This window comes from Hemiscyllium ocellatum, chromosome 6 (assembly GCF_020745735.1).
Source record: "Hemiscyllium ocellatum isolate sHemOce1 chromosome 6, sHemOce1.pat.X.cur, whole genome shotgun sequence".
NCBI lineage: Eukaryota > Metazoa > Chordata > Chondrichthyes > Orectolobiformes > Hemiscylliidae > Hemiscyllium > Hemiscyllium ocellatum.
Window position 1 is genome coordinate 57,821,995 of NC_083406.1, and position 14,339 is coordinate 57,836,333.

Consider the following 14,339-nt stretch of genomic DNA (forward strand, 5'->3'; position numbering starts at 1 on the left):
CTTAAACAAATCAAATGACTTGTCATAAAGCCAATCTTGTTCTTGAGATCAGGTTTGTTCATTCTATTTAGTTTGTGATGGACTTGAATTATTGTTAGTCTCGTGGACAGACAGAACCAGTGTAAGAAATCATAACGTTTCAGTATGGAAATGATTTTCCTGTGAAGTTGCTCCATGTGACATAATACATATTTTTTCAACACCATTTCATCTACCTATGGAAAGAAAATTGGCAAATACGTATTCCGTCTATAGATGGATTTTCAATGTATTTACTCAGAAGTATACTGCAAAATAACATTACTTAGTCTGAAATGATCATCCTGCGATGGACTCGAAGCAGGAACCCCATGTACTATTGTCAAAGCTCGAAAATCTCTTTGGGCATGATAGATACCAAATTTATTTCTTCATATGGCTAGTTAGTACTCTAAAAGAACATACGGCAGTCAATTCTCAGTGAAATTCTGATTTTTTTTCTTTTCTTAATAGGTTTCGAGATTGTGACATCCCTGGAATCACTCAAGAAATGACCTAGGTTTGCAAAGATGGAGTTTGGAAATTCTTGACTTATCCATATTTATTGATGAACATTTTCTCACCTGCTTTTAAGTTAGTTTCAACCTTTCGTCGCAATGCTTTCCTGAACTCCAAGAACACTTGTATAAGATGATTTCCCTACTGGGGCTCATGGTTTTACTGACAGCGGGAGATGTTTTCACGAACTTTCACTTCAGCGCCTCAGCCCAGTCAGGTGAGCGAAGGGTGGTTGCTCACCAGCCGGGGGACATCATCATTGGGGCTTTATTCTCAGTTCACCACCAGCCACCCGCGGACAAGGTCCACGAGAGGAAATGCGGCGCCATAAGGGAGCAATATGGCATTCAGAGAGTTGAAGCCATGCTGCACACACTTGAGCGCATCAACGCGGACCAAATGTTGTTACCAAACATAACATTAGGATGTGAAATTAGGGACTCTTGCTGGCACTCCGCGGTGGCTCTAGAACAAAGTATTGAGTTTATAAGAGACTCTCTTATCTCCAATGAGGAAGAGGAGGGAATAGTGCGCTGTGTTGATGGAACTACCGTACCGTTCAGAGCCAAAAAGCCCATCGTTGGCGTTATCGGGCCTGGTTCCAGCTCTGTGGCCATTCAAGTGCAGAACCTACTGCAACTTTTCAACATACCTCAAATTGCATACTCTGCCACGAGCATGGATTTAAGCGATAAAACATTGTTTAAATATTTTGTAAGAGTGGTGTCATCTGATGCCCGTCAAGCGCGTGCCATGGTTGACATTGTGAAGAGGTACAACTGGACCTACATCTCCGCTATACACACAGAAGGTATTTTACTGTTTTCTTTTTGTTTTAAGAAAATGTTTAGTCTTCTGTTAATCTGCTTCGAGTCTGTCAATGGCTAAAAAGGCTTCAATTATCCATTACCACCGTGGTAATGCTAGCAAAATGTTACAATATCTGCCTGCTTAATACTCATCAGTATATAATCAAAGATGCAAAATTGTTTTTTTTCAGGTTTTGAATTTTTTTTATTGTTGATTTAGTTTTAAGCAAAATCATTTATAGTATTGAAAATATATTTACTTATGTTGCCCCTTATCGTTTTGGTTCTTAAGCTTAAGATATTTAGAACCTTCGAAAACAAAATAATACTTATATGTATATAATATTATTTAATATTTGCCAAAGTTTTTCAGTTAGTAATATTATTTGTGAAATCCAAGGAATACTTCTTAAAGTTATCATTGGGTACTTTAGTTATCATAGAAACTTATCTGGAATTGTGCTTCCCTGATGAAATACTGAGAATGGCATGCTACAATTCATTAGTTTGCCAATGAATCAGTATGACTCATGAATTAAACTGCAAATATTAAGAGTCAAGAGTGTGGTGCTGGAAAAGCACAGCAGGTCAGGCAGCATCCGAGGAGGAGGAGAATTGGTGTTGCGGGCATAAACCCTTCATCAGGGCTGATAAATTCCTGGTGAAAGAATTATGCCCAAAACGTTGATTCTCCTGCTCCTCGGATGCTGCCTGACCTGCTGCGTTTTTCCAGCACCACACTCTCGACTTTGATCTCCAGCATCTGCAGACCTCACTTTCTCTTGGAAATATTAAGACTATGGCCTTTATAAAGCTAGTTAGCTTCAGTTATAATTTTCTGCCACTGGAATTTTACAAGTAGTGTACAATTGCTATGGCTAAACTATTTAGAATTTCTAACATCATAAAGCCAATAGTACAGGATACTACTGCCTTTGTCTTTAAAAGGGAAGTAAGGAGCAATTTAGATCAGGAAGGATAGATAAGAAAAATATCCCAGTTGGAGTTTTATCATATAAATATAGAAGAAAGAAAGGAGTTTTTTGACTCCTTGTACATTAAATGAACTCTTCGCAAAGTACAATTGAACTGCAAATACCTTATAATGGATGCACTGTCCTTTATAGCACTTTACAGCAAGTTGTATTTATTGCAATCAAATTTGATTTACTGGAGTATCACCAAATCACAAAATAGACTTCCACAGATTGACATTTATAAATCAGACACAACGGCAAGTTGAATTTTATTATATTCAGCAGCTAAATAGCGACAATACAACGTAATCCAAAAGCTATTTAATGGTAATAAAGTGCCACATTTACCACATCTTCAGACTGAGTGGACCAAAATCAATTGTCCTTTGCACAATGGTCCTAAAACAAAAACAGCAAAAATTGAATACATTTCAATTCATAGGAATTCACATAGCATCTGTGAAGAGAAGTGCCAAATTAAGAGTTTAGGCACATCACTTTGTTCAAACTGATAGTAACCCGGACCCAAAGAACAAGTTAAAAATGATTTTATAAACAGGTACGAATATGAATAACTGATGTGGTTTAAGAATTGAAAATGTGGGTGTACAGAGTAGCACAGTAAAGGTTTATGTATTTTTCTGATGACGGGCATCATTCTGTTTACACAGAATATTGGTGTCCAAACTGACAAATTTATGATTGCCATATGTGATGCAATTGCATGTATTGGCAAGTACACATCCTCTTCTTTACAGATAGCAAGAACATGGACATGTACTGTGTCTATTTCAACTCAACAAAATAAGTGACAGCCATTTCCCTAATTCATTTCTCAGGGTAATGGTGCAACCAAAGTCCACCTAGCTGGTTGAAAATTTTTAAAAAGCTTGGCAGTTAACTGTCGATCATTATTAACCAATGTAATATCTCAACCAATTACAGTCCATTTGCCAACTAATTACCTTTTTCCTCTGCAGCATAAATTTTGGTTATCCCCTTTTAATAAATATTCTTGTGAGTTGCCCTAATGAGTTCAAAACAAAAAAAACCTTGACAAATGTGATTTCTTTATACTCATATTCTGTTCTATCAAACATTAACAGAAAGACACGTAACAGACTTTTAATGCATGTGTTATGTGTATGTACTATCCAGTATTTTGATATCCATTATGAAGTGATATGGTTACTTAAATACTTACTGCCCTGGGCAAAGTGAGTCATTGTGACATATACAGACGTTCACTATTCTTGTTATTGAGTGTATTTGAAAAGCATTTACAAATGTTAGATTAATCATTTGGAAGACATTTCGAAGTGCACAGGTGGTTCATCATTCAGTTGGCAGAGATAACTCTTCCAGAAGGCATTCTTTCCTTGGTGTGATCCTGATCTGAGAGCTCAATAACTATTTTGGTAATTTGAGCCTAGAAGTTGAAGATAAGAGAATTGATATGTCTAAAATAGTTTTGTGACAGATCTCTATCAACTATTTATGAAACATGTTAATCAACTTCAAATAAATAAGTTATAACCCATGTCAAAATAACTGATAGGGACATGTCATTAATTGATACATTAAACATTACATGTTACCAAAGCAATATTAATTTAGAGGCATACATGCTGAACGTATGCTTGTTTACTCGCTTGTAACCTTAATGTCTCTTCATGTGCAGAATCTTTGATTGTTAACATAAAACAGAGCAGAATTGTATACTGATCACATTAAAATTTCCACATCTGATTTCTATGAATTATTCTAATTAAACAGTTCATTAAGAACTTAACACATTGTGCGAAAGAGGACAGGGAATGTGAACAATGCACTAATCTTAATGTAAAACATTTTAAGTTGTAGGAAAAAAATGCATTTTTAGAATAATGCCTCTGAATTTCTGGAATTTTCATATATGGAATCTATATATTTCCCCTGTCATGTCAGTAGAGAGCAGTGATGTTTTATTTTGTTTACTTGTTAGAATCTAAAAACAATTACTAAAATAATGAAGCCGCAAAGTCCATTGTTTCAATTGAGAGAATTTTACTACATAAATTGGATTTTAATTTGGATAAATATGAGGTTATTGTAAAACAAACAAAGGCATAATTTATGCAATTAATGGTAGGCCCCGGGTAGTGTTGTAAACAAAGAAACCTGGAAGTTCATGTACATAATTCCTTATAAAGGGAAGGATACTATTAAACTGGAGAGGGTTCCAAAAATATTCACTAGGATGTTGCTAGGAATGGAAGGTTAGAGACATGGAAATAGACTGGAATGGTTGGGATTGTTTTTCACTGTAACACAGGAGATTAAGGGGTGACCTTATTGAGGTTTATAAAATTATGAGGGACAAAAGGTTCTTTTCCCTAGAGCTGGGGAGTTCAAAAGTGGGAGCATATTTTTAAGATGAGAAGAGAGAAAGATTATAAAGGATGTGAGGGGCAACATTTTTACTCAGTGATTTGTGTGTGGAATGAGCTGCCAGAGAAAGTGGTGGATGCAGGTAGTTACAATGTTTACAAGACAATTGAATGAGTTCATGAATAGAAAAAGTTTGAAGGGATATGGGCCAAACACAGGCAGATGGGACTAGTTTAGTTTGAGAAAATTGTCAGTATGGGCTGGTTGAACTGAATGATCTGTCTCCTAGCTGTATTACTCTATAAATGTATAGATGTGAATATTAATTATATCTTAAATAGTCAGTCATGTTAAACTTATGGAAAGTATAATGAATATAATTATTTTTCTCAGTTTATTCTTCACTCAAATTTTATTTCATAATCATTTGACCTATACCCTGAAATTTAAGTCAGATACTTAACCAGAAATACTGGATTAACCTTTTTAGCCTGAGTCCTGTTTCAAAGATTTGTATAGAGAGTGAGACTTCTTATATTTTTCACTTGCTTTCCCTTCATATCTCTTCCAATTGTAGATGCCCCTTTCAACATAAATATTGCCAGAGTCTTATGCATAGTGTCATGCAGATAATGTGATTTTATATGATATGTAATGCTTATGCAATTTTTTCAATTGGTGACATTGATTTTTTTTATAAGAAATAATAATTAACTTAAGTGTTTCTGTAGCTACTGTAATTTATTTTAAAACAGCTTGAAGAGTAACTTTCAAAATGAATAGCTTTGTTTTTACATTGGAAGGGTTTACCGACCAAGTAAAGTAAACACTAATGCATCAAGATTTCTGTTGGAATTGTTGTTTTAATCTTAAAGGAAAACTCATGGACTGGGGATAAAATGGCTTTGGTTTTCTGTTTGTGACAGTTCCGCAGAGATTCTAAGGTGAAGATAGATGTAGTGCTTGGATAAAACCCTGAAGGGGTTATTTGAAGCTGAGAGCATTTATAATCAGGTGTATGAAAACTTCAAGATAAGGGTATCATATTTCCCAGACTGGGAGTTGAAGTTCCAGCTAACTTATGATTATCAAGATATTAGAATATAATTTTTTTTCTCTGGTGTGGGCACTTTACAAACAGTGCTTTAGGATTCTGTCAAGGGTGTGTTATGGAATTAGTGGGAATATTTTGTTACAGCATGTTTCAAATTTATTAAAGATGTATTATGTGTAAACAGTCAATCCAATCTATTTTATCTTCATTTTTTTGCCTAATAAACTTTATTTTTAATGTTCAAACCAAACCTGCTTCATTATGTGCTTTCATTTTAATGAAACCACTTCTTAGACCAAAACCTGGTACAAAATACTTCTCACAAAGGAAGATAGTTGTAGCTGTTGGAGGTCAGTCATCTCAGTTCCAGGACATTTGTGCAGGAGTTCGTCAGGATATATTCCTTTGCCTAAACATCTTGAATTACTTATCATTGACTGACCCTCCATTTTAACATTCAAAGCAGGGATGATGGCTTAATATTCAGCACCATTTGTGAGTCATCAGATACTGAAACAGTCTGTGTGGAAATGCAGCAAAACCTAGACAATATCCAGACAAGTGGCAGGAGACATTTGTCTTACACAAGGGCAGGACAACACTTGCCTTTATTAGTCAGTGTATTGAGTAGAGGAGTTGGAAGATCATTTGGCAGCTTCACCGGACATGTTTGCAGCCACTTTTGGAATTCTGCTTTCAATTTTGATCTCCAAGCTATAGAAAAGACGTTATGAAACTTGAAAGTGTTCATAAAAGATTTACAAGGATGATGCCAAAGTTAGGGGGTTTTAACTCTAAGGAGAACTGAATAGGCTGCGGCTGTTTTACCTGGTCGTGTCAGAGACTATAAGGGTGACATTATAGAAGGGCATGGATAAGCCAAGGTCTTTTCCCCAGGGTTGGGGAGTTTACAACTAGAAGGCATTGGATTAAGGTGAGAAAGGAAGGATTTAAAATGGACCTAAGGGGCAACCTGAGGGGAAGAGGGTGGTGTGTGTATGGAATGAGCTGCCAGAGGAAGTGGTGGAGGTTGGTACAATTACAGCATTTAAGAGGCATCTGGACAGGTACATGAATAGGAAGAGTTTAGAGCGATATGGGCCAAATGCTGGCAAATGGAACTAGATTAAATTTGGATATCTGGTCAGCATGGATGAGTTAGACTGAAGGGTCTGTTTTCATGCAATACATCCCAATGACTCAATGACTTGAAGAGAATCCAACTGTCACTCCTTGACATTCAATGACATTACCATCACTGCATCCATGCCAGCAACTTCCTGGGAGTTACCATTTACAAGAAAGTGAACTGGATAGCCATAAGTATTGTGATTAAAACTGCAGGTCAGAGGCTATGGATCTTGGAATGAATAATTCACCTCTTGACTCCTGACGCCTGTCCAGTGCTTACAACATGCAAGTCAGGAGTGTGGTAGAATATTTCCTACTTGCCTGAACACTCAAGAGGTTTGACACCATCTAGGACAAAGCAGCCCACTTGAGTGGTCTAACATCCACAAACATCAACTTGCTCCACCACCAATGCTCAGTAGCAGTGATGTATACTACCTAAAAGAGGCACTGCAAAAATTCACCAAAGCTCCATAGACAGCACAATCCAAAACCACAAATGGAACACCCTTCCTCACAGAATTGTGAGTATCTGTACACAGCGATTCAAGAAGGCAGTTCACCACAACCTCCTTATGGGCAACTAAAAATAGGCTATAAGTTCTTGCCCACCAATAACTCCCACACCTATGAATGAATTATTAAAACATGATCCATCAAACCAGATTTCAGTCAGGGATCTGACTTATCTATAGCATCAGCTGTGAATATAATAATAGCTATCTCAGGTCAAAACTTCCCTGGTTCTAATATTCTTTTACTTTGGAAATCTTGAGTTTTTCTTTCCTCTATTAATTGTTCTGAATAGCAGGCAGATACTTTAAAAATTTGCAATCACTCACATTATTTCTAAAAGTATTATTGATCAGCCTAGTGATACAAAATTTAGTTTAAAAATGCCATAATGCATTTGATTTCTGATTACAGCAAATGTGCGTATTGAATCATCAGTTTTCACTTAAGTCAATGTAAAATTACGCACTATATTTTTGATTTATGTGACCCATTGAGATAATTTTGTAAATGCCTTTTAAAATACATTTTTAATAAATACACTGGACCATACATATACTGCTCATTTTATATATTTTTTATTGTTAATTTTGGGATTGAGATTCACAGAGCGTTTGATGCTGACTGATTCAGAACTTTAAAGCAAGTTATTGACAATCGGGCTCATCAATAAAATATTTTTTCCTTCTGGGAAATATTGTAAAAAACAGATGCAAATCATCTGGTGGAGAGAAGAATTTATTCAATATGTGTGCACATCTTATTATATATATATATATATATATATATATAAAGAGAGAGAGAGAGAGAGCTTCATCAATGGTGCTTTGTAAGACATTTCTGATGTAGCTCTGGACGATATAGGAAGTAAGAGAATGTGAGATTCAAGGTGATTAACTATACTTCCAAGAGATTTCAACTTGTGCAACTACCTTATCAATTTCAAGGAAAGTATTCAGTGCTTCCAATCCCTCGATGGACAGATATAATGGCATTATCATTCACTTTGTTTGGATCAGTTATTTCTGTTTCATTATCTCTTCACCTCGTTCCAAAGACCATGGATTCTCAGTGGTTTAATATCTTTCCAACAGTTGAATATTTCTGCCTTTTCAATTCTGCCACTTGTAGACTGTCACCAGTGAGTCATAAGCTCATGCCTGACAATATGTTTTAGGAACCAGCCTTCGAATTATTGGTCATGTTTGCCAAACTTAGAAACATGATCTTGGAGATCTTGATTATCAAGAGCAGTTCATTGACTTTATGGCTAATATTCATGAATTCCTGTCACATTAGGTACTCAAAACTAACTTGAGTTGCTAAAACTTTCCAGTACATTTTGCCAGCTTGTTTTTTGAAAGCTTTCTAGCTTGTTATGACTCATTTTTACAATTTTACAAGTTTGACTATCAGCACCACCTGTTTACCCCTGCTGATGTTGTTGTATCTGCCCACATGTTAGAGTGGTGCGTAGGATAAAGAGGAGTAGGATGACAGGTTGCTTCATCAAAGTAGCATCAACGCAGTCTTCAGTCTAAGGATAAGAAACAGAGAATGGTTGAGTAATTATTTTATTCGCATAAATTTTTATTGAAGTAGTTAGGAAACATACCTAATTTAGGGTGAAATTTCTTAAAAAGATTAACCTGGTAGCAGAAATTGTCTAAGATATAGATTTTCCGTATTTATAGTTTTAGATAGTCGCTGAATAGAATTGACTTAATTTGATCTTTGTCTCAAATAATAATCATTTCCCTAGAATTGACTCTCCTCTGGTTAAATCTTAGTCTAACATCTGAGGAAATCTATATTTATGGAGAGAAAAAAGTACATTACCAGTAGAATTTTCTGATAAGGCTGTCTTGTAGTAACTGAAAGAAGTAGAGTTTATGGCTTCCAATGAAAAACATACATTAACAAAACCATTTACTATACAATTTTCATCTGTCTTTCAGTGACAGCCTTGTAAAGGTTACTAGTACACTTAGAAATGCCAAGCTCTATGTGGCTTTAGGGGACATTGCTTATGAAACTTATTTCAAATCAAATCAATCCCACTTATAAAATTACTAACAAGCATATTTGCAGCATTTGCTGTGGGTATAACATGACAAAACATAAATGCAAACATTAAGTGTGGGAAAGAATCTAGCTCAGCTGTTTGATTTTGAGTGAAGAACAGCACTGCTAGTTTGCAGAAGGTTACTGCCTGATTATATGTTGAACATGGTCAGAGAGAGCAGAACGTAATAAAGAGGGGAAAAACACAAAAGCAGACAAATGCTAAATTGTTACATGAAAAATGAGGTTTAATAGTTAATCCACATCTGGAAAGATTTGGGTTTTCAGTCCTGAGTGAAATATATTTCGGGTGCATTGTATGTTTTTAAAAACTGTCTTGGAATTTAAAAAAAAGAACAATTTAATACTGTTATGACAATTTATCTATTGCAGCCTGAATTCAAATGATCAAGTTGCATAGCTTGTGGCCTGTGAGCAAGATAAGCTCTGAATAATAAATTATCAATTCATAACTTGCTAAGCAACGAATTGATAAATTGAAATTAGATGGACAGTTTTTGAGTTCAACTTTGATATTAAGAAGAAACATGCCATTTGGCCCATTGAGTCCACATCAATCCTCTGAACAACATTCCACCCAGATCTGCAACAACTCCCCCATCCCCAATCTCTGCATTTTCTACAGCTAATCCACCCAGCATGCACATTGCAGGACACTATGTGCACAGCCAATCCACCTCATCTGCACATCTTTGGACTGTGGGAGGAAACTGGAGCATGTGGAAGAAACATATGCACACACAGTGAGAATGTGCAAATTCCACACTGGCAGTCACCTGAGGGTGGAATTGAACCCAGGTCCCAGGCGCTGTGGGGCAGCAGTGCTAACCACTGCGCCACTGACAATAGAAACCTAGATGTGACAGTTTTGTTACTGCAAGACCATATTCAAATAATCTCACCATTTAAACATATTTGAACTATTACAGGGTGCATCACAGCTTCTTTACAACATAATTAAAGAGGAAACAAGAGAATGGTGATACGCAGTCTTTTGTCTGCCTGTCGGACGCTTAATAATAATAATACTTCTGAAGACCATTCTTGTACTGATTACCAACTATAGAGCTCTACTGACTAATTGATTCATGAAAATGTAATATTTTCAGGATGTTGCTTTGTCAACTGTGTTGCACTTCCCTAGCAATTTTGTTTGAGTTCTTCCACTGAGGGAGGGCATTAGTAAGAGAAGCTATAATTAAAGTTTTATTTAGGCTCTAATGTGAGGGTTTATTTTCAGAGTCAAAATGCAGTATTATATTCTCAGTGTTTCACACTATTTGCAGAATGACATTCACATCAGATGGAGGTGCATCAAGTTAAATACAGATGATGAGTGATGTTTTAGAATTGTTTAATTATGTAGATCATAATGGAATGTGTTGCAAAACATGTACCATGTTACCAGTTTAACCATACCAGGTTAGGTATCGTTTGTGTTATATTCGAATGTAAATGTGGAGATTATGTAAAATTAAAAATGTATTTTAAATTAAATGGGTCTTTGAATAGATTTAGCAGCAAACTAAAACTTGGCCAAGACCTCCAATAATTTCCAGTGTAATATTGCTAATTTAATTTTTTGCTGGCAAATATGTAACAACAAAGATCACATTTCATTGACATGGATTAATCCCATTTCTTTTTGTGTTTCCGAATTCCTCTTTGTTCCTGATATACCAAATTGTTTCTCAAATTCACTTGATCTATTTCACTAATTTTCTGACATAACATACTCTACAACATTGTTAACTTTTTAGTTAATACACTTCCGTGTGACTTCACTTTGTTATCTTATCCTTCTAATTGGCATGCTCCTTTCAAAATTAGCCCAGCACAATAGTGAACAATTTAATTGGATCAGATTTTTCCACTCTTACCAATATTATGGTAATATTTCAGCAGGAAGACACAGTTGGTCTAGCTAGTCTGCTCTTTCAAACACTCTTTCCTTCTATGAATTTGAAACTAGAAGTCATTCTTTTCCCCTTATTAGCATTTTACACTAAATCTTTCTTTTTTTCAAACAAAGATCTAGCACCCTCAGACCAAAAAAAAGGCCTCTGTTTACTGTTTAACACTATTTGGGAATTTCCTTCTTATGTCCAAATTCTCAGTTCCAATGAAAACCATATAGAATCTTATAAAGACCGCCTTTGTAATTTTGAAAATTGCAATTACATCATTTTGATCTCCTCTTTCGGAAACCGAACATGTCGAAATCCTTTATTCTACATAACTTAAATGGCTGACATTTTCTAAAAATGGAGAAAATATCTCATCCATTTTATTACCCCAATTTGATTTACAGTGACTATATTCTAAAATGTTTAAAACAAACATTGCAGGGAATTAATATGAACGCCACCAGAAAAGAATAGAGCCAATCTGATCATAGTGATATGGGTGAATTTAATTGTTGTGGCACTGGGCTGCTGACTGGGGACATCTGTGGCCATTCAGGGCGTGACAAGGCCAGTTTAATACCAAATAAGCACTTGTGTTTGCTACAGGATCCTTGGCATTTTCAAAGGGAATTTCCTACTTCTGATTGCTGCTGCCAGGACCCATTACAACTAGTGGTATTACAGTAGGCTAGATGGTCTTGATCATCATTTGAGAAAGATATCAACAAAGCTGGCTTATTGGCACCAGTCAGGGTGGCCTGATGTGTGGAAAGTGGGAGAGGAAAAAAGGGTAAATTAAAAGCACGTGCCCTTGCCTCTGTTGGGCCTCAACAGCCAAGTGGAAGGAGCCCTATAAGAGGTCGCAAACATACCCCTCAGGTTTTATTTTCACGGAATGTGGGCATCACTGGCCAAGCCAGCATTTATTACCCATCTGTAATTCCCCAGAAGGCAGTTAACAGTCACATTGATGTAGGTGTCAGTCATATGTAGGTCATACAAGTAAGGACAGCAGATTTCCTACCCCTTTTTATAAAATTTAGCAGCAATCAACAACAGTTATGTTTTGTCATTGGCTAAGTTTTTATTCAAATTGCAGTCCTCAACTGGGCTCCAGGGAGAAGATTCTTTCCTCTCTGGACTTAATTTGTAGTCTGTATGCAACAGAAGTTGGGGTCACATGTAAATACCTTGCTTCTGAGTTAGCAATTCTCGAAAAGGAATATACATACTTATTTTAGCCATCCATGTCATATTATTGATATGTTTAAGTTGAAGAAAAGAGTATAACATGGTGGCAGCAGTTTTTGAAGATTTGACTGAGGTAGAGAAGCATCAAGCCTTCACATCCATTTGAAGAAAAGGGTTGATGAGAAAGCAAAATAACTGTTCAACCTCATCATCTGTAAATGATTCTGTAGCTCAATGGGAATCTTATTTTCTGAAAGCTTATCCTGGGACACTTGTAACTTGCAGGCAGATTTCAGTAAAATTATTCACAATTGAGACAGATTAATCAGTATAAGTGTACCTATTGTAATGTTTAAGCAGGAACAGAAACTAGATAACTAATTCTGAAAAGTCTAACTTTGAGCAGAACTCAAAGAGAGGAGAGACTGCTTTACAGTCACTTGTTCTTTCTCGCAGGTCTGGGAAAGTTAAAAACTGCAGGCTGAGCTGGGAAGTGGAATCCACCCAGTAACAGCTTCTAAACACAAACAGAAGTTTCTGGAAAAGCTCAACAGATCTGGCAGCATCTGTGAAGAGAAGTCAGAGTTAATGTTTTATGTCTGGTGACCCTTCCTTAGAACTGATGGTAGGTAGGAAAAGTTTCATTTTTATGCAGAAGATAGGGTAGGGGAGATGGTAAGGAGTAAACCATAGACAGGAATAGAGCCCAAAGACAGAGAGAAGGACAGTTGGATAGCCAAAGGAGTGGAAATGGTTACCATTGGAGTGTGAATAGTTGCTAATGGGGACTATTCGTGTGTAATAGCAGACCATGTGATAACAAAGTCTGGTAAGTAGAGATTGTGGTAAGGACATGGGAGAAGGTACCTCAAGCCCTAGAATGGTTGAATCAATATTGAGTCCAGAAGGCTGTAGAGTTCCCAAGCAGAAAGGGAAGTGCTGTTCTTCCAGCATGTGCTATGCTGCATTGGAGCACTGCAGCAAGCCTGAGATAGAGATGTTGTCCAGGAAATACAGTGATGTGTTGAAGTCGCATGCAACTGGAAGCTCAAGATCTTTTCTGCAGACAGAATGTAGGTATTCTGCGAGTGGTCATGCAGTTTACGCTTCAATTCCCCAATGTCGAGGAGACTCTATTGTGCACAGCAAATGCAGTAGCCTAGATTGAGTGAAGTGCAGGTAAAGCACTGCTTCACCTTAAAGGTTTGTTTGGGCCTTTGGACACTGAGGACAGAGGAAGCAAATGGGTAGGTGTTACATATTTCCCTGCAACTAAGGATGACCACAAAATTTATAAAATTCATTTGGAATGTAATGCTCTTATTATCTAACAGTTTATTTTTTGACAGTACATAGAGCTCTATTTCTGGAATTTGATACTCTGAACCAGATAAACAAGACACAAAGCTTAACAAGTAATGAAGTTCTCTACAGTCTGAACACGTCAGTTTTATACAATGAAATTTTCAAAAAATCTGCACTGTATTACAAACAATTATGAGTGGTCCGCAACTATTGAATACAGTGTCTGGAATTCATGCCTTTCAGAAAAGAACTGATGGAGACCATAAATCACTTTATAAATAGGTACAGAGACAAGATGCAGGACTGAGACTTTCTGGTGAGAGAGCACACTGACAGAACAAATTTATTATAGCATCAACCTCAGTAGAAGAATTCTAAAAGCACACCTTGGACCAATCCAAACTACTCTAAACCTGACACAAATTGAAGGCATACTACTGGTTGGTGGGTATGGGCTGTG

The 14,339-nt window shown here is 36.5% G+C and overlaps 1 protein-coding gene across 2 annotated transcripts in view; it reads left to right on the top strand.

Moving 5' to 3' along the window:
• Positions 1–669: 669 nt before the first annotated feature.
• The window catches only part of grm5b (glutamate receptor, metabotropic 5b), a 551,580-nt gene continuing 537,910 nt past the window's right edge, over positions 670–14,339 (top strand). For both annotated transcript variants that reach the window (XM_060826597.1, XM_060826598.1), the window contains exon 1: positions 670–1,348. In XM_060826597.1, the coding sequence (XP_060682580.1) occupies positions 670–1,348 (679 nt within the window). The remainder of the gene's footprint in view (positions 1,349–14,339) is intronic.